At 36.3% G+C, this 24,339-nt stretch overlaps 1 protein-coding gene, 1 long non-coding RNA gene and 1 pseudogene across 3 annotated transcripts; 2 read left to right on the plus strand and 1 right to left on the minus strand.

The window, feature by feature from the left end:
* The first annotated feature begins 1,740 nt into the window (after positions 1 to 1,740).
* On the plus strand, positions 1,741 to 3,720 carry LOC130723920 (uncharacterized). Its single transcript, XR_009014392.1, has 4 exons — positions 1,741 to 2,441; positions 2,677 to 2,839; positions 2,947 to 3,134; positions 3,432 to 3,720. It is a non-coding gene; the product is annotated as an uncharacterized LOC130723920 (long non-coding RNA).
* A 9,967-nt stretch (positions 3,721 to 13,687) lies between these two features.
* Positions 13,688 to 19,201, plus strand: LOC130725595 (peroxidase 53-like; annotated as a pseudogene).
* Positions 19,202 to 21,246: 2,045 nt separating this feature from the next.
* Positions 21,247 to 24,087, minus strand: LOC130726838 (pentatricopeptide repeat-containing protein At2g34400). Of its 2 annotated transcripts, XR_009015024.1 has the most exons (3): positions 23,181 to 24,087; positions 21,674 to 22,745; positions 21,247 to 21,587 (listed from the first exon to the last, which is right to left on the minus strand). XR_009015024.1 is itself a non-coding variant. In XM_057578157.1 (2 exons), the coding sequence occupies exons 1-2, from the start codon at positions 24,074 to 24,076 to the stop codon at positions 21,797 to 21,799; spliced, it is 1,845 nt and encodes a 614-aa protein (XP_057434140.1). In that variant the 5' UTR covers positions 24,077 to 24,087; the 3' UTR covers positions 21,247 to 21,796. The 2 variants fall into 2 exon arrangements, 1 of the variants encoding a protein (XP_057434140.1); XM_057578157.1 differs by having other exon boundaries at positions 21,247 to 22,745.
* Positions 24,088 to 24,339: the final 252 nt, after the last annotated feature.

A 24,339-nucleotide genomic window follows, 5' to 3' on the forward strand; every position in this document is an offset into this window, starting at 1 on the left:
ATCACTCTCTCAGATGAGAAATTCCTTCTCTTCGAACACGATCGATTCTGGCAAACGATCTCTTCTCTCACGAACACGATTTCTTTCTGGATGGAAAAAGCTGCGGTTCTTCCCTGGTTCAGGCCCCTTTCGGAGCTCTGATACCAATTGTTTATTTCACAGTATGTAAAATGTATTGAGATTTGCAAAACTCAACTAACTTTCCATTAATCAGAACAGTACTTATACAAGACACAGTAATAGGACTCTATCAACAAACAGAGACAACACAATCAATGGGCTCGGGCTCAACACAACCAGCCCAATACACATACTGACCCAATATCAAAGTCCACTAATTCTAACAGCTTCACCCCATACCTATGCACATGGCTCTTTCCTCTCTTTTTTGACTCTTTATTCCTTGCAGATTAAGGCTACACCTTTTCTTCCTTTTCCTTTATTTTTTTAGTCACTTTCGTGACTTTCTTTTCTTCTTCTCTTTTTTAATCTTTTGAATTAACTTAACTATATATTTAGATAACAACAGTTATTTATATTTTAATTTTAATTTTTCTTATATTTTTTTGGTTTTGTAACAAACACTACAACATTTTTCGCTTTAGACCACGCTATTTTGTTCTACGGGCCAAAAACTGTGGCGTAAAACCGGTATATGCCACGGTTTTGTAACGGTAGATATGTTAAACCAAAATTTTAAATACGAACAGATACACCCGTGGCTATACATTCTTAAACCACAGTTCATAAATCGCAGGCAAGTTTCTTTCGCGGTTTTAAACCGTGGGAATGTCTCCCACAATTGTAACCGTAGCATAAAAGTTTTATTTAATTAATTTGAAATCCAAAGGTTAATTTTCCTAAAATAATGAAAAAGAAAACTAACTAAAGTGCCAAACCCTTGCTCCCGTAAACCCGTCTTCTCTTCTTCTTCAAAATTTGGTAAAGTGCGACAAGAGCCACCATCAACTCTGTGCGAAACCTTGTGCGTTTGGCCTTCTCCTCTACGGCGTTCTTCCTTTGCGGCGAGAGCCACCATCAGCGCCACCGATTCTCTTATCTGCGGAGATCGAGAACAACCATCTTCGTCTCTGAGTCGGAAGAAATCGACGAAGTGCGACGAGAACCCAACCAATTCTCATCACGTGGATAAAGAGGGGTTGAGTGTGTTGGCTGGAAACCCTATTCTCCTCTTGCTCTCCAATGATAACCCTCTTTATCACAATACCCCTCTCTTCTTCTCATTATTGATTAGGTGTTGAGTATTTTTTCTTCTCTTCATGTTAGATGCTAGAAATAAAGGGTCCTTTAGTCTTGCTTGATTCTTTTATTTGATGCATTATTTCGTTTGCTGAAGTCAGTGTCTGTTTTAGTTTGGTGATGCTCAATTTGGGCTTGGATCCTGATTTGGAGGATTCTCTTCTGCATATCTAGATCTCCTTTGCCATTGTTACTTGTTTGTTTTTGTGATTTCAATACTTTTCAGTTCAGTTTCAGCTCCTGTATGAATGAACAAGTTTAAATTAAAAAAATATTATGTCCTTTTAAGAAGATTTCAGGAAGCTTTGGGCTTTTGTTTATCTCTATATCTGGGAGTGTTTGGAGGGCTAGTCTATTGCTATATTCTTATGTTGCTGGATGCAGAGAAGTAAGGGAGAGGATACCCATTGTCATCTACTTTCAGTACTGAAAAAGGTAGACTCTTCCTTTACTTTTCTTTAGTTATGTTTTCAGTATTTTGTGATGGAGTTGTTATCTTTATATTTTCTTTTTACTTATATGATTATTTAAAACTGATTAATATTCTCTTGGTTTAAGAGACCCTTGGAGTGGTGGAGGGTATTCCACCTCTTTTTATTTGCTCATTTTCTCCAATAATCATTGCCTGTAATGGAGTATTTTTTATTGAATGCTAAGAGCTTTTATCAAGGTCCAATGTGATAGCTAGCTAATTATGTTTGTGGGTTGCAGTTTGCTAAAGAATATATCAAAAAGTATAGTGAATGTGTAACTGTTAAAACAAATCACAATGACAGTTATGTATGTTGTGCTCTTTTTATTATGTGGTGGTAATGTTTGTTACACATGTAAGTAGTATGTAACCTCTCATAAGTCTCATTATCATTTCTCTTTTCTCTTTTCCTTTTATTTATCATAAGTCTCTTTATGTTTATGCAGTTTGATACTACATTAGTTGTCTAAGATATGTAAGTAAAATTTCTTCCACTTTCTTCCAGTTTGATACTACAGTTTGCTGAAGAATATATCAGAAAGCATAGTGAATATTGTAGCAAAAGAAAAGGTCCAAATTAATACTATATAATATTTTATCCTCTTTTTCTTTCCTTATTTCTGTGTTTTATGAACAGGTGCTCATCACTAAACCTAAGGTTCTCAACTAAGAAAATCCAGAGTGGCTAAAGGTGGTAAGGGATCAAGAGGTAGCATTTTTATGCTGTCAACTTTCACTCTATTTATGTGAAATAGTTATTTCAGGGATCCTTTTCTTTCTTCCTAGTTTCTATATCTACTGCAGTTTTTTCTTTGTGCCTAAAGCTCTATTCTCTGGAAATTTATCTATTAATTCCATGAAAAGGGATTAGAAGGGCTTTTAATTTTAAAAGATGATTATCCTAGAAACTCAAAGGCTACTCCTCCTACATGTTGTGTCTACAGGGTGTGTAATAGCATCATGCTCACAACTGGCAATTAGTTTGGCCACTGATAAATGCCTGCAAGGCCAATGGTTTGCATTATATCCAGTCCCCTTGTTGAGGGTGACATGCTCCCATGACTCTCAGTCAGCATCCGATTTCATAGTTTTATGAGTTTGGGTCAGGTTTGTTCTTGTATGGCTTAGTAGAATCTATATTTTCAGTGCTACTTAATTGCCATGTTTGCTTATTTTCATAATTTTTTTAATCCTGTAGAATCTTAATTCTGCAGGGATTTCTTCAACCGGGGGAAGGTGCTTGGATACAGGGCAGCAGCTTATGTATCCCAAGGGAATAACCATGGCCACCTTTCATATGGGGAATGATCATGTTGAGAATTGGGCTGATTTAGGCATGGCAGACAATAACCAACAAATTAATGATACTTGCACATATATTGATACTGATGATAAAATCCATGTGGGTATCCATTTTTCTAGTAAATTTTGACTTTTTCAGACTTAGTTTTCTTACTAGGTTTGCATTTTTGTTGTGCAATTTATGCTGTTTTGTTATTGTATGAGAAATTTGCTACAATTTTACTGGAGCTAAATAATGTTAGTGTGAGTATAAGACTATAAGTGCCTGCTGGTTTAAGCTTGAATTGAGTTTAACAATACAGAGTTACATTTTCAATTTTAAGTGCAACAGATCCATGTTTTGGATGAATGAATGAGTCTTAATGACCTCTGATAATGTTTCTCAACTTTGTATTAGTGCAACAGAGTTAATAACGAGACACATATGGTTTACCACTTCAAGGATCAGATGAAGTCCAATCCTGAAGATCAGAAGGTTTTTATTTTTTATCAGGTCCAAGTCCAACTGCTTGTAGCTACTGATTGTGTGTTCCATAAGTGATGGATTATTTGTATTGTTTACTCTTATACATTAATATAGTTGTCCACTTAAGTTACATGTGGATTTGAATCTTGAGATGGTTGGTCAGAGATGTTAACTTTTTAAATACTAGAGATGTTATCCACTAGTTATTCATTCTTAGTTATCTTGACTTACATGTTATTTGGGGTGATCCAAGCTGTCATTGTTAGAACTTGGAAGACTTTATAATGAATTGAATTATCATGAATTTTGAATACAATGGGTAGGACATGGGGCTTAAAAGGTTCTAAAAAGCAACTGTAGTATGAAGATTTCTAAAAAACCACTATGATACAACGGTTAAAAAACTATGGCAAGAAAGGCATTAGTAACCGTGGAATTAAGGCACAAAGAAACCGTGGCATAAACTTGTCCAGAAACCGTGGTTAAAATTTCCAAGGCCACGGTTTCCCAAACGCGGTATTATATAAACCGTGGCATTAAGGTTTTGAGCAAACCGTGGCTTGAACTTGACAAAACCGTGGCACTTGAGCTTGGCCACGGCCACATACACTGCGGCACGAAAACCGTGGCAAAACCGCGGTGTAAGCTTTTAGCCACGGTTTTTTGACATGAGCCCGCGGTTTTCCGTCCGCGGCAAAAGGCCAAAAATGCTGTAGTGAAATAAACAACTTAAAACAAATAATAATAATAATAGTAATAAGGGGACAAAATTGGGCGTTGACAAGATATTGGAACACGATTTATATGCATTTTTTTTTGGGTACGTGACTTATATGCATATTAAAAAAGAAAATCAATATAGTATTTTTTAATAAACAGGGGAATAGGTATAGAAAATATAGTGTATGGGATTGAAAAATCAAACAAACCAATAAAAATCACAAGAATGAGAGTACCGTATGTGAACAATGAACTAAACTCTAAACTCAAGGGGCAAAAGTAGCAACATATATAATTTCATATTGAACAAAACACAAAACTCACAATAAAATAGAATTCACACACTAAGTATTCAAATTATATCTGAACCGTGTCTAAGTCAAAAAGTAATAATTTTTTATTCATACACTTCTAACACGTATTACACTTGTGTCGTCTTGTATCGGTGTCGCACGCATGTCTCACGTGGACACTCCCCCTGTCAAGTGTGTGCGTGCTTTAAAACTCATGATTTATTATACCACTTTGAACAACTCATTCACTAAATAACGTAATTTAGCAATATTTTGGAAGTCCCACATTAGGAAAGAGTTAGGAATTCTAAGAGAATTAGATAAGAATTAGGTAGGAATATATTTAATCTAAAGTATAACAGTCTTATACATGTATAGCACTAAATATATAGTGCATATACATTGTGGCACATTTTTTTTTATCGTTATGAGTTTTCTAATCTTATCATATCATATATATCATCATGACGTATTTCTCCTCTATTTCAATTTCTTTTTAACGATCTAAACGGGTGTAAACAAGTATCAATTGAAAGTGTAAATTAGATGCTTACCATTAATGTGCACTGAAAAGTAAAAATACATGATCATATGTCTCACACTTGTGGAGAGTGGAGACCTACAAGTGGGACACACTTTCCGTGCTAAAATCGTCCGGACCATATGTAAGAGAACTGTGATGGAATTTATTCTCTACATGTTCAATCTTGACTGGAATCTAATTATTATATTAAAGTAATCTGTACTTTGCGCAATTAGCTTTATGACTAATTAAAAAAATGATTAAAGAACTTTTAGTCCGTGTAAGATTTTGATTATCCCTATCATCCAATATTTACTGTTTTGATGTCTACTTGTAGTCTTGTACAAATAATAACTTAAATTTCAATCTCTATTTTATAAAATCTCATTATTAATTTCTTGTGTGACTAACAAATAGCCACCTCATTAATTATTACCGCGTGTTCTTTTTGTTTTGAATTGAAAAGAAATTGATTGCTTAAAGGAGTTTTATGTGGAATATTGTGCTTTCCAATCATAGTAATGATTAGCTCTTTTTATATAAAAAATCGTTCTATGAAATGTTATTTTTAATTTCTTAATCTCTAAAAAAATTATTATTAGAAGTGCTAGCGATCAAATTTGACATAGAAGAAAGACACATGTGAATGTGATGTGGATTAGTTAATAATGTGATACGAAACGGAGTTTGAAACCAACTTTTGGTAAAAAATAAGCCAGAAATTAGATTTAAACACATTTCTTTCCAGCTAATAAAGTAACTACCTGCACATTCTTCATAAAATTTAACAATGATCCATGCGATTGAACTTTAGAGCATATAGTTTGAGCTATGCAAAATATAAATATATTTCTCCACTGTAGGAATTCCTCAATTCCATGAAAAGATTGTGCACCCTTAAAATAGAAGAGAAAGTGGATCAAGAAAAGGATCACCTAAACTACATATATATTAATCTGCGCAGGCCTAATTCATGTGTGTTAATCTGATTGAAGGGTTGCATATAGACTAAGAGCAACCAATCTATATATACGTTTACCCTGAAAACCCCTTATGTAGGACTTGAATATATTTTTCTAACATTAACCAAAGTATATAATCTCAAGAACCAAACCTTCCAGTTGCATGTGTTACTAATAATCAGATTTACTTCAAACAAATAATGCAGTTCATGTGCCACATTGGAATAGCAAACATGACACAATTGAACGAGGCAGATTGGAAATCGTCAGAAGTTTTTGTAAATAGCTTCTGAATTTTAGAATTGATTTAGATGAAAGAAAAAATCAATCTAAACAAACATCCTGTTAAGCTCTTTTTTGAGTCTCATATGAGAGGAAAGAGAGCAAATATGAGCCAGGACAACAAGCCAGCAACACCCTTTGAAGGGATCCTGCTTTTGCAACTAGCATATAGATGCATGCCGGCAAGTCATCCTTGGCTCAAATGCACTCTCTCTACCTCTTCATGCAAGACATTTGAGCAAGCAACATCCAACTTCATCCACACTCTTCGATCTAAAATCTAATCCCTCATATCAAATCTCATTGTCTATGCTCTTCCATCATTGTTGTCAATGTATTTATAAGCAGAGAATGTCAAAGGCCTGTGATGAAGCTTCTACAAACACACCATCATATCAGCAGGTGATTCCCTGAATAAAGTTTTTCTAATCACACTTCCTACCCTTGAACTTTTCCAATGTCCATGCTGTTTGTTCCTTATCCAAAACCGTTCTTCTTGTCTGGAATCAATTTTCATCTTGCTACCTGTAGCTTTAAGGATTAATTGGATATATAAGAATTGACTTGGATTGATTGACTACTTTTGATCATGGGAATAGAATAAAATAAGGGAAGACACTATTAAAGGATAGTGTTCACCCATGCATGTTTATGATGTGGCATTGTCACAATGAGAATTTGTTCTAAAAAATTTATATTTGCAAGATCAAAGGGTATCTGATAACATTTTGACTTAATTGAGTTCCATGGCAATATGGGCAAAGAGATGATATACATAACCTCTATGTGAATTATTAGGTATGGAGCTGGATCCCTTTTCCTGATGTGTCGCCTCAGTGATCAATTGATTTGTTATAATAGGTCTTAATTGCATTTCAAAGAATAATCTCTCCTTTTTGAAAAGAAAAAGGTTTCTACATTTAAATCAAACATTTTTGTTCTAATGGTAGGATTAGACCTCGCTCTGTCAACACATCCATTGGATTCAAAAGTATTCTCCAGTCACTCAACAATATTGGCAAATCGAATTGAACAAAACTGGTTAGCAAGGTGGAATTGTATAAATAAAAATAATAATAAACAAAAACAAATAAGAGTCGTGAATTAGAATAAATACTCTCTAAAAAATGAAATTCTCCCTCAAAACTCACTAAAGCAAGTGACGACTTATACTTGATTGGTATGAAAACCTACATTATGTGTAAAACATATCCCCCATAGACTTCATTTGACACTTGAGACGCCACATAGGACCATTGGTGTCCCCGAAGACTAACTCAAGTGATAAGAGTTAGATAACATATGAGTCGATGATGGGAAGGGTCAGGGATTTGAGGGGAAATTTGATATCTTATTATAGCATTTTCACCAGTTGCAATCTTTGCTACCCTGCGACATGCCATGCCGAGCCGTACCTCTTAGCAGGCAGCTTCAAAAAAGCCATTGATAGTAAATTTTAGCTGTCTATTTATTGCTGTTGAACATGAGGATAACAAAAGCTATAACATGTCAGTTAAATTGAAGTTCATTTCCTGAGTTTTAGTATGCATATAAAAGTTCATCCATGGTTGTTCATTGTAGTTTAAATTCATTCTTCTGGATAGGATTATTAAAGCAGACAACATGCACAACTGTTACTGTTAGAAGTTTAAAATTTAGGTGTTCAATTTATTTTTCATGTTAATGTGTTTATACAATGTGCTTGTAAACCTATGACTCTGCACTAGAACATATTGGAATCATATCATACAATTGATGACTCTGCACTTGCATTCTTGATCTATTCACGACATATCCATTATCCATAGACTATGGAGCTTGATATTGATGCTGCACATGATGAGTAGGGAAAAGAAAAGTAGACCTTGAGAAAGAAGCAAGAATGAAGCTAATATTGGGAGTAAACAAGCCACTGTTTTTTTTTCTTTTTCTTTTTTCTGTAAAGCAAAACTGCAGTCAACCCATTGAGTTATGCACACAAAATATATTTAATTGGACACCAAAATTGTAAACCTGCATCCTACATGTATATTTACAAAGCAGGGCATAAAGCCTTTAGTACCCTGAAAAATCAGTCTTTTAGCCACAAGGCAGAATACAGACCTCACCAATATCAAGCAACTTTGAACACTTTCCAACACCACATGAGGGTGTTGTACCTCATACAGAAGACTATCAAACATATCCCATATTTAGATAATTCTATCATGCGGTTCTAGCTAAGGACAAACCAGGAAATAAAAAACCTCATTTTCTGTATCAAATCGCAAACTTGCACTATTTGAAGTTGGCTTTAAGGTCAAAGAAGTTGAGTATGATATTCAAATTCAGCAAAATGAAATGAAAACATTTTCAATATCTAATTTCTGTTTAGTTTGAAACTCTAATGCAGATTATCATTTTATAAAGTTAGCTGCTGCTACCATTTTATCATTTAATATACAACATTGATTATGAGGTTGTTGCCAATTAGTCACCATTGATTTTGTGTTAATTTTCCCCTGCCTTACCTTTTTTCTTCTGTAGTTCTGTCCTTGTGAATGATTATAAAAAGAGTGATAGGGACAAGGTTATAACAACTCCAAACTATAACATTTTCACCATTTTCTTGCCTCACTTACTTTGTAGTGGACCTTGTCATTGTCTCTGTCCTTTTACCTTGTTAATTATTGCATTTAGTTAATACATTTTTAATTATTTTCACTGGCTCATGCTGTTGGCTGGGAGGTTCCATTAGGGAGGAGAGACAGTCTGACAGCCACCATAACACTCGCCAACAAAAACCGTCATGGTCCCTCTTTCAACCTTACTCAACTTATCACCTCATTTGCTGCTCAAGGCCTCAACATTACAGATCTGATGACACTTTCAGGTATAAGAAATTCAAAAAATTAATTAACCTCTAGTCTAAGATAATGATGTTGCTGAAATTGCATCAGAATTTTCAATAAACTGGGATTCCAAGCTTTCATACTAAGGATGTTGAGGTGCTCTTCATTCACACAGGTGATGTGCTTTCCCATAAAAAAAATTATAGCTTCATCTTCAGATTGAATATTAAAGTTTTGAGAACTTCTTTAAAATTGTTATTGTTTGTTATAAATGACTTGTATACAGTGAAGTATTGCTTGTATGTCTAACCATATGTATGATTATGATAAACCATCACTTGGCAAGGATCATACACCAAAAAGTAGTAAAGAATGATGTTTTGTTGGAGAAATGTCCTGACTCCTGACCATGCCAATGGCAGGTACATATTTTAGAATGACAAGGAAGTTGTTATCTTAAACAAAGATGATCATGATCTTTAGTCTTGTAAGTCTATAATCCTTGGAAATGTATCCAAGCCAAATGATGTTTCTCTATTCTAATATTTCGTTTGAAAATGTATTTGGCTGCAAAACATGGAGATGTATTAGCTTTCCATTCCTTTTTTATTATTGATGAGGATATATTTTCAGTAGGATAAACATGTGTTACTGTTTCCTAATTTGGATTTTTTTTAGAATGTTGGATGTGCCGTAGGTTCATGGACTAATCCTTGAATATTCTATCCCCTTGTAACCTAATAATTTTGAGTCCACACTCTAGAGAGTGATGCACTCTCTCTAATTATACACTCTCTCCCACAAAAAATAAGCTCTTGCTATCTGTAACCAAAAAAAAAAAAAAAAAAACTTGCTATCATTTTATATAATCTATTGGCCAGCTCTCAAAGATTTACCCGTAGAACATCTAATCCTTATTTGATAGCAGGGTCCTATACAAGAAAAATGAGCACACGATCTTTGAGCTGCTTTGGTCTTGGTAGCATTTGGATTTTTCAATGGCCCTCTCAAGAAGGAAATGATTGAAGATATTTGAGTCAAGAACGGTTATCATGTGACGTTTGGGGAGTAACTTAGGGGAATCATTTTGAAGGACATTAAGTCTTTGGATCTATGCAAATGGTGTTTGTTTTAATTCAGCCATCTGGTTTTATAGTCTGTTGGTGCTGTGAAGTGGCTTAAACGTAACAGTTTTCTGGTAGTGTTTAATTAGACCTTTTGGATAAGATCTTTCTAGCTAAGTCTTAATTGAGATAGATGTTCTCAATCTTCCAAAAGTTTTCTGGTAGTGCACTTTTCTTTTAACTAGAGTCAGCGAAACTAAACTCAGTTCCGATGTAATCTAAGACAAAATGTATAGATTAAGTCAATTTTAAACCAGAGTCATTGAAACTAAACACATAAGAGATTGTTATACCTTGGGCATTCTCATTTCTCAGGAGCTTTAGGAACCTTGTACGAATCAGCCGTAACCTCCTCCGACAACCAGTCAAACCACAATCTATGGAAAATGGTATGCACAAACTATACATAAGGGTAACTGACATAATGAAAACTAGGGGAAATATGCATATTATATCACAGATTACCACATTTTGTCTGTATAATTTGCACCAAGAATCCTATTTTTCTGATTCCCCCATTTTGCGCCAAAAAATGAAGCTTCAGCACAAAACATCATTTAAATATACCACCATATGACTCTACAAGAATAAGATTTCTAATAATATCACTATTGATCCACAAATTCGTACTTTACATATAACAATACCACATCAAAACAACATTTACACAACTACCTGCAGTACCACATTCTTGCTAGTAGTTCTGCTAATTAACATTAAAACAAAATTAGTTCAATCTTAGTGGCTTAAAAATTTTGGTTGTTAAAAATCCTCTTTTTCCACTCATAATACTCATCCATCATCTTAAGTAAAATCAACCATCTTAACCCATTTTGGCTACACCTTTTTCCCCTAACAAAAGAGGAAGAAGAAACCTGCAGAAGAAGGATAGCCTGTTGAAGAGGAAGTTCAGTAGATGCAAATAGATTAATTGTAGAAGAAACCTGCAAATAACATTTTCAAAGCTAACCGGGACAGATTTACTTCACTTTAAGATAGACTTAACATAAACACAAAAATAGTATCACCCATTAACTTCTTAAAAAACCTATATTCATCCAAGCCACAAACAAAAAGAAAGCATAGGTATTAACTATACAACCAACTTCATCAATTATGATTGGATTTTTGCTCAGCCATGCTCGCATGCTTGCTTGTACACAGATACACACACTGAAACTGATATAAAAGGCATATATGTCTATGCTTTACATAAAAAGTACTAGTAGTCAATGCAGTTTAGTTTTATTTTCATACTGTCTCTATTCTCATCATCTTATAGTTAGACGCTCTTTTCCTTAATATTTAGCACTGTTTATTAGTTGTCATGTTTTAAACAAATTAGGTCAGAAAAGGCAGTCCAAAAAGCAAAACAGAACCAACATGTGAAGTTCCTTATTCTGATCCATTGGTGTTTGCTGTGCTTGAACTTGAGAACATATAGATAAGTTCAATGGCCATAAAAACCAATTCAGAGAACGAAATTTTACCCTGAAACTATTATCCAAGCAAATATGTAAGGTAAGTTATAAGAAAAAAAAGGGAGAAATCACCACTTCAGACTTGTTTAATATAACAACTAAGGCTTTTACTTATTATCTATATTGCACGGGTACACCAAAATTGGCAGAGTACGTCGTGGGTACGTACTTGGTACGTACCCAAATGGACCGCCAAACAAAAAAAACTAGGTACTTTCCGGATACGCTACGGGTACGCCGTGGGTACGTTTGGGTACGCCGTGGGTACGTCGGATAAGTTTAGAAATGAAAAAGAAAATGTTTAAAACTATATCGTTTTGTAGTTTTTTATTTAATTTAAAAAATTAAAAAGTTTATTCTCAATTTATTCAAAATACCAAAACCTAATTTACCTTTCACTCTTTCTAACATACATCAGCTATGAAGAATAAAGAGAGAGTCGCTCACGTTCTTCTTCCTCCCATCACGTTGGTCTTTGATATGAGTATTGACCAAGAAATACGAGTATTTTATTTTTAATTAATAATATTGTGGTAGAAAACATTTATTTCTATTTATATATTTATTTATTTAAATATATATATATATATATAACTGGCGTACCTGTACCTTATTTTTTCAAAAAATGTCGTATCTCGTACACGTACCCGTATTTATGCAACATAGCTTATTATGCTCGAGAACAAAGTGAGTTTACCAAACCAGATTCAAGCAACAGCTATAGTGAGTGAACCATAATGCTGTATTTAGGATCATTAGATTTGACACCCCAACCATTAGAAATGTCACCCCACTTACGGAAACTCAGTTTCCGAAATATTTCGGAAATAAGGTTTCCGAAGCACTTTTTTACTCAAAAGTGTGGTTTTTTACTCAAAAGTGTGGTGTTAGATGTATTTTGAACTAAAAATCACGAATTAATTTCGGAATCTAAGATTCCGAAATAATTCGGAACTTGAAAATCCGAAAATTAGGGGTGTGAAATCTAATGGTTGGGGTGGCAAATCTAGCTCTCCTGTATTTAGTTGTTGATCCATAAACACATAGGTGACAATGAGAATAAAAGATAATATGGTACTGCTTGACTAAGCTTGAGCGCATTTTTCTCCTTCACTTTATTCATTGATATGAATTGCTTCATTCTAGAAAGAACCACACTGTTGATTCTATTGGGTGATAATGGGAAACAAAAGAGTATACTCTCACCCTTTTTTCCATGATCAAGACCAACTCTCTAATCATTCTCAAACTGGAACCAAGATTTTTAAATCATCTTAACATAACTCAGAACATATCCATCGCCATTTGCAAGGTTATAGACAAAACAAGGGAAATCCAGTGACGAGTTTCAATGGCGATGAACCTTGACGTAGCTTTGAAGGAGGAGAGGTGAGGGAGGGAGTAGAGCCAGTAGAGGCAGTTGAAGGAGTCGATGAGGAAGTTGAGGATGCAGGCGACCATGAGGCCGGCGACGAGGACGGAGATGACGGTGGTGCCGCCGAGGTTGATGAGGAGGTTTAGGAAAGAGGAAGTAAGGGGTTTGTGAATTGTGATGGTTGTTGACGAATATTCGTGACGGAAAAATCCGTCACAAAATCTATAAAAATTCAATTCACACCGAAATTAAAGCAGAAATGAAATTAGACAGCTTGCTACATAGTGAAAGTTGCCGCAAATACCTACTGATTAATTAGTGGGTCTCATTCTTGTTTTTTTTTGTTACAAATGGAAGAAGTTTTCTTCTTACTCATTGAATTAAACCTGTGTAGTAATTAAAATTTAAAAATAAAAAGCATAGATATTGGTGCTTTCTTTGTTTTGTTCTCATTTGGGGGGGGGGGTTGCTACAGTTTTTTTCCAGCAAGAAACGTATTCATCTCTCTCTCTCTCTCTCTCGTCTCTCTTTCTCGTTTCCCTTCATCTCTCTCCCTCGTTTCCCTTCATCTCTCTCTTTTCCCTTCCCCGACATCAATGTGGTGGTTGAGCAGTGTGGTGGTTCTGCTACTGTTTATGGTACCACCACCACCACCGCTTACAGCAGCGTGTGCGGCTCAGCTGAGCCCCTCATTCTACCACAAGGCATGTCCAGGCATGCATGAGACGGTGCGGGGTGTGCTGAAGCCAGCTTCAGGGAAAGATCCTCGCCTTCCTGCCAGCCTCATCAGGCTGCATTTCCACGATTGTTTTGTGCAGGCATACTCTACAATTTCATGAGTGTTACGTTTTGGTTAATTTGTTTGTGTTTTGCTTTTAACCGTCTTCTATCCTCTGTTTTGCTTCTGTTGTAGGGCTGTGATGGTTCTGTTCTGCTGAATGATACCGCAATGTTCGTCAGTGAACAGAGAGCAGCTCCCAATAACAACAACATTCGGGGTTTGGGGGATGTCAATGAGATTAAAGCAGCTCTGGAAAAGGTTTGCCCGCCACCGTTTCTTGTGCAGACATACTTGCAGTCTCGGCTCAAATTTCTTCTGTTTTGGTAAGAACAACTTGATCCCTTTTTGCTTTGATTAATTAAAATCTTAAGTGGAATAGAATTTTATTAAACAGTTTACATTTAATTTTCACTATTTTATATAAGATAAAATAGTGAAAATTAAAACAGAAAGGAAATTAGTGGGTCATAAATTTAAAAATGGAAAGCATAAATATTGGTGGTCTAAAATATGCAGAAAAATATTCTTTTACTTTTTAATTAATTTTCATAAATTTGAATCAAATATATTGCATCCTGTAGGCCTATAGCGCATGGTTTAGCTTCAGAGATTTTTAACGCTTCAGCAAAAGGTTAGGCGGGGGAATTAATTTTTTTCCGTTTAATGAAAAAAAAAAATTGGCATTCTTTGTTTTCTTCTCACTTATGGTGGGGGGAAAACAAATTTTGCCAGTTCTTTTTCCGGCAACAACGTATTCATCCCCTACCAGACTACCAGTGTCTCACATCACATTCATACCCTCTTTTCCTTCATATCTCTCTCTCTCTCTCTCTCTCTCTCTCTCTCTCTCTCTCTTGTTTCCCTTCATCTCTCTCGCTCTCTCGTTTCCCTTCATCTCTCTCTCTCTCTCTCGTTTCGCTTCCCCAACATCATCCTCCATGGCAATGTGGTGGTTGAGCAGTGCGGTGGTTTGCTGCTGTTTATGGTACCACCACCACCACCGTTCACAGCAGCAGCGAGTGCGGCTCAGCTGAGCCCCTCGTTCTACGACAAGGCATGTCCAGGCATGCATGAGACAGTGCGTGGTGTGCTGAAGCCAGCTTCAGAGATAGATCCTCGCCTTCCTGCCAGCCTCATCAGGCTACATTTCCACGATTGAAACAAACACACAATGAGATTATTGTTGTTATGTGGTTGACTAATTAAATCATAGTTTAAATTGGAAAACAAACAATTAGAGCATGCATGTACACTGCACACCGCACGCACAAAAAGAAAATAAAAGAGGAATGTAATGTTGTGAGCTAGTATTGTTAAGTAGATTAGGACTTCCTAAAGAGGAATGTCATGTTGTGTACACAGGGCTTCTTTTTACCATTACCGTTGTATAAGCTTACTTGAAGGAGAACTATAACTTAAACACAAATTACTCATCAGGCTGCATTTCCACGATTGTTTTGTGCAGGCATACTCTACAATTTCATGAGTGTTACGTTTGGGTTAATTTGTTTGTGTTTTGCTTTTAACTGTCTTCTATCCTCTGTTTTGCTTCTGTTGTAGGGCTGTGATGGTTCTGTTCTGCTGAATGATACCGCAACGTTCGTCGGCGAACAGAGAGCAGCTCCCAATAACAACAACATTCGGGGTTTGGGGGTTGTCAATGAGATTAAGCAGCTCTGGAAAAGGTTTGCCCCGCCACCATTTCTTGTGCAGACATACTTACAGTCTCGGCTCAAATTTCTTCTGTTTTGGTAAGAACAACTTGATCCCTTTTTGCTTTGATTAATTAAAATCTTAAGTGGAATAAAATTTTATTAAACAGTTTACATTTAATTTTCACTATTTTATATAAGATAAAATAGTGAAAATTAAAACAGAAAGGAAATTAGTGGGTCATAAATTTAAAAATGGAAAGCATAAATATTGGTGGTCTAAAATATGCAGAAAAATATTCTTTTACTTTTTAATTAATTTTCATAAATTTGAATCAAATATATTGCATCCTATAGGCCTATAGCGCATGGTTTAGCTTCAGAGATTTTTAACGCTTCAGCAAAAGGTTAGGCGGGGGAATTAATTTTTTTCCGTTTACTGGAAAAAAAAATTGGCATTCTTTGTTTTCTTCTCACTTATGGTGGGGGGAAAACAAATTTTGCCAGTTCTTTTTCCGGCAACAACGTATTCATCCCCTACCAGACTACCAGTGTCTCACATCACATTCATCCCCTCTTTTCCTTCATCTCTCTCTCTCTCTCTCTCTCTCTCTCTCTCTCTCTCTCTCTCTCTCTCTCTCTCTCTCTCTCTTGTTTCCCTTCATCTCTCTCGCTCTCTCGTTTCCCTTCATCTCTCTCTCTCTCTCGTTTCGCTTCCCCAACATCATCTCCATGGCAATGTGGTGGTTGAGCAGTGCGGTGGTTTTGCTGCTGTTTATGGTACCACCACCGCCACCATTCACAGCTGCAGCGAGTGCGGCTCAGCTGATCCCCTCGTTCTACGACAAGGTATGTCCAGGCATGCATGAGACAGTGCGTGGTGTGCTGAAGCCAGCTTCAGAGATGATCCTCGCCTTCCTGCCAGCCTCATCAGGCTACATTTCCACGATTGAAACAAACACACAATGAGATTATTGTTGTTATGTGGTTGACTAATTAAATCATAGTTTAAATTGGAAAACAAACAATCAGAGCATGCATGTACACTGCACACCGCACGCACAAAAAGAAAATAAAAGAGGAATGTAATGTTGTGAGCTAGTATTGTTAAGTAGATTAGGACTTCCTAAAGAGGAATGTCATGTTGTGTACACAGGGCTTCTTTTTACCATTACCGTTGTATAAGCTTACTTGAAGGAGAACTATAACTCAAACACAAATTACTCATCAGGCTGCATTTCCACGATTGTTTTGTGCAGGCATACTCTACAATTTCATGAGTGTTACGTTTGGGTTAACTTGTTTGTGTTTTGCTTTTAACCGTCTTCTATCCTCTGTTTTGCTTCTGTTGTAGGGCTATGATGGTTCTGTTCTGCTGAATGATACCGCAACGTTCGTCAGCGAACAGAGAGCAGCTCCCAATAACAACAACATTCGATGTTTGGGGTTGTCAATGAGATTAAGCAGCTCTGGAAAGGTTTGCCCCACCACCGTTTCTTGTGCAGACATACTTGCAGTCTCGGCTCAAATTTCTTCTGTTTTGATAAGAACAACTTATCCCTTTTTGCTTTGATTAATTAAAATCTTAAGTGGAATAGAATTTTATTAAACAGTTTACATTTAATTTTCACTATTTTATATAAGATAAAATAGTGAAAATTAAAACAGAAAGGAAATTAGTGGGTCATAAATTTAAAAATGGAAAGCATAAATATTGGTGGTCTAAAATATGCAGAAAAATATTCTTTTACTTTTTAATTAATTTTCATAAATTTGAATCAAATATATTGCATCATATAGGCCTATAGCGAATGGTTTAGCTTCAGAGTTTTTTAATGCTTCAGCAAAAGGTTAGGCGGGGGAATTAATTTTTTGCCGTTTAATGAAAAAAACAATTGGCATTCTTTGTTTTCTTCTCACTTATGGTGGGGGGAAAACAAATTTTGCCAGTTCATTTTCCGGCAACAACGTATTCATCCCCTTCCAGACTACCAGTGTCTCACATCACATTCATCCCCCCTTTTCCTTCATCTCTCCTTCTCTCTCTTTTTTCCCTTCATCTCTCTCGCTCTCTCGTTTCCCTTCATCTCTCTCTCTCTCTCTCTCTCTCTCTCTCTCTCTCTCTCTCTCTCTCTCTCTCTCTCGTTTCGCTTCCCCAACATCATCCTCCTTGGCAATGTGGTGGTTGAGCAGTGCGGTGGTTTTGCTGCTGTTTATGGTACCACCACCACCACCGTTCACAGCAGCAGCGAGTGCGGCTCAGCTGAGCCCCTTTTTTTACGACAAGGCATGTCTAGACATGCATGAGACAATGCGTGGTGTGCTGAAGCCAGCTTCAGAGATAGATCCACGCCTTCCTGCCAGCCTCATCAGGCTACATTTCCATGATTGAAACAAACAGACAATGAGATTATTGTTGTTATGTGGTTGACTAATTAAATCATAGTTTAAATTGGAAAACAAACAATCAGAGCATGCATGTACACTGCACACCGCACGCACAAAAAGAAAATAAAAGAGGAATGTAATGTTGTGAGCTAGTATTGTTAAGTAGATTAGGACTTCCTAAAGAGGAATGTCATGTTGTGTACACAGGGAATCATCAGAAAATAAAATTTTTTCACATTCAGTATTCTCTCTCCCTCTCGTTTTCCTTGGTCTCACATCCAGTACCCTATCTCTCTCTCTCTCATTTTCCATTAGGGGGGAATAAATTTATTGTCATTTAATGAAACAAGTTTTTTTGGTGCATTCTTGTTTTCTTCTCACTTATGGGAGAAGTGCGCCAGATCTTTTTCCGGCAAGGTATTCATCCCCTACCAGTGTCTCACATTCATCTCGTCCCCCCCCCCTCTCTCTCTCTCAACATCCTTGATTCTTACTAATCCTCCATCCCCTGCCTGTCTTTGATTCAATTCTTACTGATTCTTTCCCCAACACCCTTCATTCATGGCAATGTGGTTGTGGAGTGTGGTGGTTTTGCTGCTACTTATGGGAGGACCACCACCACCACCGTTCACAGCGGCGAGTGCGGCTCAGCTGAGCCCCTCCTTCTACGACAAGGCATGTCCAGACATGCATGACATCATGCATGGTGTGCTCAAGACAGCTTCAAAGATTTATCCACTCCTTCCTGCCAGCCTCATCAGGCTACATTTTCATGACTGCTTTGTTTAGGTATGTAATAGATATTCTACTCTACATTTTCATGGTTTGCTTCCGTTGTTGGCTTTCGGGTGCTGAACTGGTTATGCCTAATGTTTTTTGTCCCCCTTGTGATGTGTCTTTCTTTGTTAATGAGCTTTTCCTCTCAGGGTTTCATTTATTCAATAAAGTGTTTTTTTTTAAATCATTCTTCATTCACATAAATTTATATATGCGTGTATTTTGGCTCAACATATATTTTATGGGTCCATTACTAATCTAACAGACTTAATATTTATTTTCAATAGGGGTGTGATGGTTCGATTTTGCTCAATGATACCACAACATTCGTAGGGGAACAAAGAGCAGCTCCAAATAACAACAGCATTAGGGGTTTGGATGTTGTGAATCAGATCAAAGCAGCCCTGGAGAAAGTTTACTCCACCATTGTGTCTTGTGCAGACAATCTTGCACTCTCTGCTCAGATCTCCTCGGCTTTTGTAAGAATAACATTTCCCTTTTTGCTCCTATAAATGTTGATTAATTAAAATCTTAGGCTTTGTTTGGTTCAGATAATTGTTCACATATATATCCTCACTCTTTTAAAATCAGAGCATGCATGTACACCACACGTCGCACGCACGCGCACATGCACACGCACACGCACACACACCAAGATAGAAATTATTTAACATCGAATAAACATTACTAAAGTGAAAATAATTAAATATGAATATAGTTTTTCATTATAAATATAATAAAATATAAAATAATTGTGGTGAGACATTTGAATAAAAAAAATTTCGGTACATAGACATTTGAATAAATAACATTAGATATCTATTTTTGTAGTAATTAATATTACTCAAATTTAATAATTAGCATTGAAGTAATTTTCATAACTTGGGTTAGAGCCTGTTCTTTTAATTTCGGTTCTCTGTATTGGGAGTTTATTGATATGGTTTTAGTTGTGGAGGGACATAATTTGCAATATATATGATTGTTAACGTTGATACTTACTTGGGAATAACTATCTCCAATGTGTTATTTAATCAAATATTGTCCTTTAAAAATAATAGTTTGATAATTTAATTAATAATATGAAAAATCATTAAGTGAATTTGAAATATTTTAAATTAACTAATAAATTTTTAATATGATTTATAATAACATACTTTTTATCAACAATGAAATAATTTTAACTTTTAAAATTATAAGAAGTTATGATTTTAATATAGTAAATTATGATTAAGTAAATTTAAACTTATTCAACTTTAGTTATAATTATTTTTCTATGTTATACTTCCACAAATTACTTTTACTGATAAGGTGGCAAGTGTTTGGCTTGGATTGCGAGTGTTTGGCTGCCAAGTTGTTTCATAGTATTACCATGTCCCATGTTAAGAGAGAAGGGTATAAGGTGACTCATGTTTTAGCTTCTATTGCATATGGTTTTCCCTCTCAAATATGGTGGCATGATCCCAATAAAAGGTCTCTGAAACCTTTGTTGTTAATACCATATTTTTGAATTAATGAAGTACGTACTTTGGTAGAAGACTCATTCTGATGGGCTTATGGATATTGGGCTTATGGATATTTGACCTTATGCAGTTTATCTTTTTCTTGTTTATAGTTTTATTAATCTAGCTTTAATGTCCATTCTCTTATTAGGTGTCAAGCTTCTAGTATATTCCATGCATTAGGATGAGGTCACTGGTCATCTAGAGGATTAAGCTTTAGCTATAAATTGTATATTTTGCTTTAGAAATGGACAACAAGAAAATTGATCAAGTCTTTATTTTTTATCTTTTTCTTATCCTTTTCTTAGTTTAGATTTTACGGTTCTAATGTTCTTGCTAGGAAGTCCCTAAAATAAGTTACTTTAACTAATGTATAATAGGTTAAAAAAACATTTAAAAAATAATTTTTTAAATAATGCACCCATATGATATAATAAATACCTCATGGAGACATTTTTAAACTATTTTTTAAAACTTATTTATTAATAAATAGTATTTTTAGTATTAATTAATATAAATTCTTAAATGTAATCATCACATTACGCACAAATAGTTGTTTTTTTTCTTGTAATTTTGCAAGATTATATATGGCCATATGGGTGCTCATGGGGATCAATAAATGAGTTATTCCATTCTAGGATATAAGTCCATCAAATACAATTGTGATGTGCATTTTCTAATTACATTTTACTAATTGCAGAAGAAACTATTGGTCCAACAAATCCAACATTCGTGACGAAGGTGTGTTTTTTCGAATGTGAAGATCCTGGCTGTACTGATAACTTGTGTAATAGTACATGTCTTACAATGCGAATTCATTGGGCTGTACTCAAAGAAGGACTAGTCCAATGTTGCTGCTATAGTTAGATAAATGTTGTAGTTCTCAATATGCGTTTGTACAAGTGAATCTGCAAACACAGGTTTTAACTTTTTATGATTTTCAGAAAAATATATGGACAAATAAATATATTGCATTTACTTCAAAATAATTGTTATAGATTTCCATTACTACATGTCATTTCTTGTTAAGTTATGGTGTTGAGTAAAACTTGACTGAACGGTAATCTCATTAAGAGAAGAATGAAAGTGCATATAATCATGAACTCATAAAGTCTAATCATTTTGAATTATTTTGTCACATTATAGAAGAATGGAACTGAAATAGAAAATAACCAAGGATAAAAACTGAAAATGGAAGGTACAGCTTTTTTTTCCCTACACTCATGTCATCAACTTTTTATCATCAATGGCCTACAACTGTTTGCCTCATCAACACAAAATCTTGTTCTCTTTAAGAAGCAAATTCTGTTGCTACATTCGACCCAAATCAACAAGATCAGCAGTTGGCTGATGTAAATGTCAGAGGCTCATCCTCCTCCTTAAATGATCTAATTCCAAGCTTCATGTAAAAACAATACAAACATCAGCAGAACAATAAAGGAGGTTCCCACCATATATTAAGATGTGCCATCAGAAGACACTAACCTGATGAAATCAACCCAACAGATATGAATGGTTAAGCTGAGAGAGACAGCTGAATTCCACTTAGTGTGAGTTTCCCAACCTTAGTAACTTCCAATAAAACACATCTTTTGGCTCCTCACGCAGCTATTCAACAATATTAGGGACATACCCTTCCCTTTTGAGCTCCATGTAGAGCAAATCAATCAAGTTACATATATCTGTAGAGTCAAGGGATAAGCCATCACCGGCGTGAAATTCATGCAAGTGACTTTCAATTTCAATCCAGCTACAACCAGGAGTTTTAGTGACACCCTTCTCTTTCATCAACGCTCTCATCCTTGCCGAATCATCCCACATGTTTAAATTTGCATATATTTTTGATGAGATAATATAGTTTCCAGAATTTGAAGGATCCAACTCCAGAAGCAGCTGCATAACCCGTTCACCAATATCTACATTTTTCTTCCTTCGACAGGCACCGAGTAAAGCTCCTAATGTAACCTTATCTGGTTTTTCAGGCATTTTCTCAATCAGATCCCAAGCTTCATATAACTGACCAGCACGAGCTAAAAGATCAACCATACAAGAGTAGTGCTCAATTTTTGGCACCAATCCAAACAATGTGCTCATCATATCAAACAACCTATACCCCTCAGCAACCAGGCCTGCATGCACACAAGCAGAAAGCAGCCCTACAAATGTTATATCATTGGGGCGGGCACCGCCACCCTCGTCTGACATTCGCTGAAAGAGTGATAGAGCTTCCTTGGCTTTGCCATGAGAAGCAAGAGCAGAGATCATTGCATTCCAAGAAGCTTCATTTTTTCGGGGCATCTCATTGAAAACTCTCTCTGCAGTCTCCAAACTCCCACACTTAGCATACATATCAACCAATGCAGTAGCCACAAAAATATCATGTCGACATCCTCCTTGTGATGCATGCTCATCAATCTGCTTCCCCAAATCCAGTGCCCCAATGGAGGCACACGCAGACAGCACCGCAGTTAGCGTAATTTTATTCGGATTAACATGATCCTCCTTCATGCCATGAAATAAAGAAATTGCTTCATCCGCCTTTCCGTTTTGAGCATATCTGTCATGTATGTATAAATCACAAAAAGTGAGATCATTGGAAATTAATTTAGAATAAACTGACTATTAGAAAAAGTGATTGGGGCATGAAGAAAGCATTTTCAAATCTACTATCTAACTCAACATGCATATCCATATGTATAAAAATGCCATATACGATGATGTCCATGCCATGTAAGTCACAAGATATAACCAATTAAGTAAGTTACTATCTAGAAAGAGTTGAAGTCCTGAAATTACATTGTGGATCATATTAGGCCCTGGACTTAGATGATGGAAATTGTGTCTATGATCCTTGAACAGTCATCAAGTAGTGATATTAGTCTTTGAATGTTCATCTGACAAACTACTCCATGAAGTTCAAGACATTGGAACTGATTTGAAATAAATATACCCTCAGGTGCCATAGACTACTAAATTTTTAAAATATACTGACCCTGATATAATAGCATTCCACGTGATAAGATCTCTTTTAGGCATACTGTCAAAGATCCTTCTAGCCGAAACCAAGTCACCGCATTTAGCATACATACTAATCAAAGAAGAACCTATATACGAGTTCATCGCCATATCACGTTCCACAACGAACCATTCCACCCACCTCCCCAGCTCCAAATCCCCCATCTCACCACACGCTCCAAGAACGCTCACCAAGCTCATCTCATCAGGCTCAAATCCGCCTTCCCTCCTCAACCGCGAAAACACCTCCACGGCCTCCCTCGCGTGACCCATCTTCGCATACCCCGAAATCATCGAGTTCCACGACACCAAGTCCTTGGACGGAATTTCATCAAACACCTTGCGCGCACACCCCATCCGGCCACATCGAGCATACATCGTGATCATGGAGTGCGCGGTGTGGTGGTCCGTGTCCAGCCCAAGTTTAAAAACCGAGGAGTGTGCAGCGCGGCCGTTAAGTTCATCCGGGAGGTTGGCGCAGGCGAGAAACACGAAAGGGAAGGTGAAGTTGTTAGGGGGTATAGAGAGTGATTTCATTTGGTGGTAGAGGGTGAGGGCAAGAGGGTAGCGGTGCCAAGTGGTGGTGACGGCGCGGAGCATGATGTTGAAGGCGTAGTCGTTGGGGTGAGGGGAGATATGGGAGAAGATGAGGGAGGAGTAGGTGAAGTCTTTGAGGTGTATGGCTCTGGAGAGAAGGTGGTTGGGTTTGTGAATGGAGTTCACCACCATTTGGGTGTGAACCTGTTGGAGGGTCTTCGTGGAGGGACATTGCCGGAGTAGGGATAGCACCGCCGCAGCAGCTTCCGGTGAGTGGTGGTTTGCGTTGCAAGCTGCGTTTTCAAATGTGGCGGTTAGGTGCCGGGAAAACTGCATGTGAACTAGTGTTTGATACAAACATGCAAGGGCTTTTTCAAACACTCTTATATGCAAAAATTAATTAATGGTTTGAATCTCAATTTTGGGTGAGATTAATTGGAAAAAAATTGGTTTTCAAATTCATAAATTGAATCTGAATAAACTAGTAAAGTGGGTAATATCTATGCAAATCAATGATAAAAAATACTTGTACACATGATAAATATCTCATTCGAGGGACTAGGTTGTAGTGAAAAAATTTTGTATGACCTCTGAAATGA

This window comes from Lotus japonicus, chromosome 6, assembly GCF_012489685.1.
Source record: "Lotus japonicus ecotype B-129 chromosome 6, LjGifu_v1.2".
Classification (NCBI taxonomy): Eukaryota; Viridiplantae; Streptophyta; class Magnoliopsida; order Fabales; family Fabaceae; genus Lotus; species Lotus japonicus.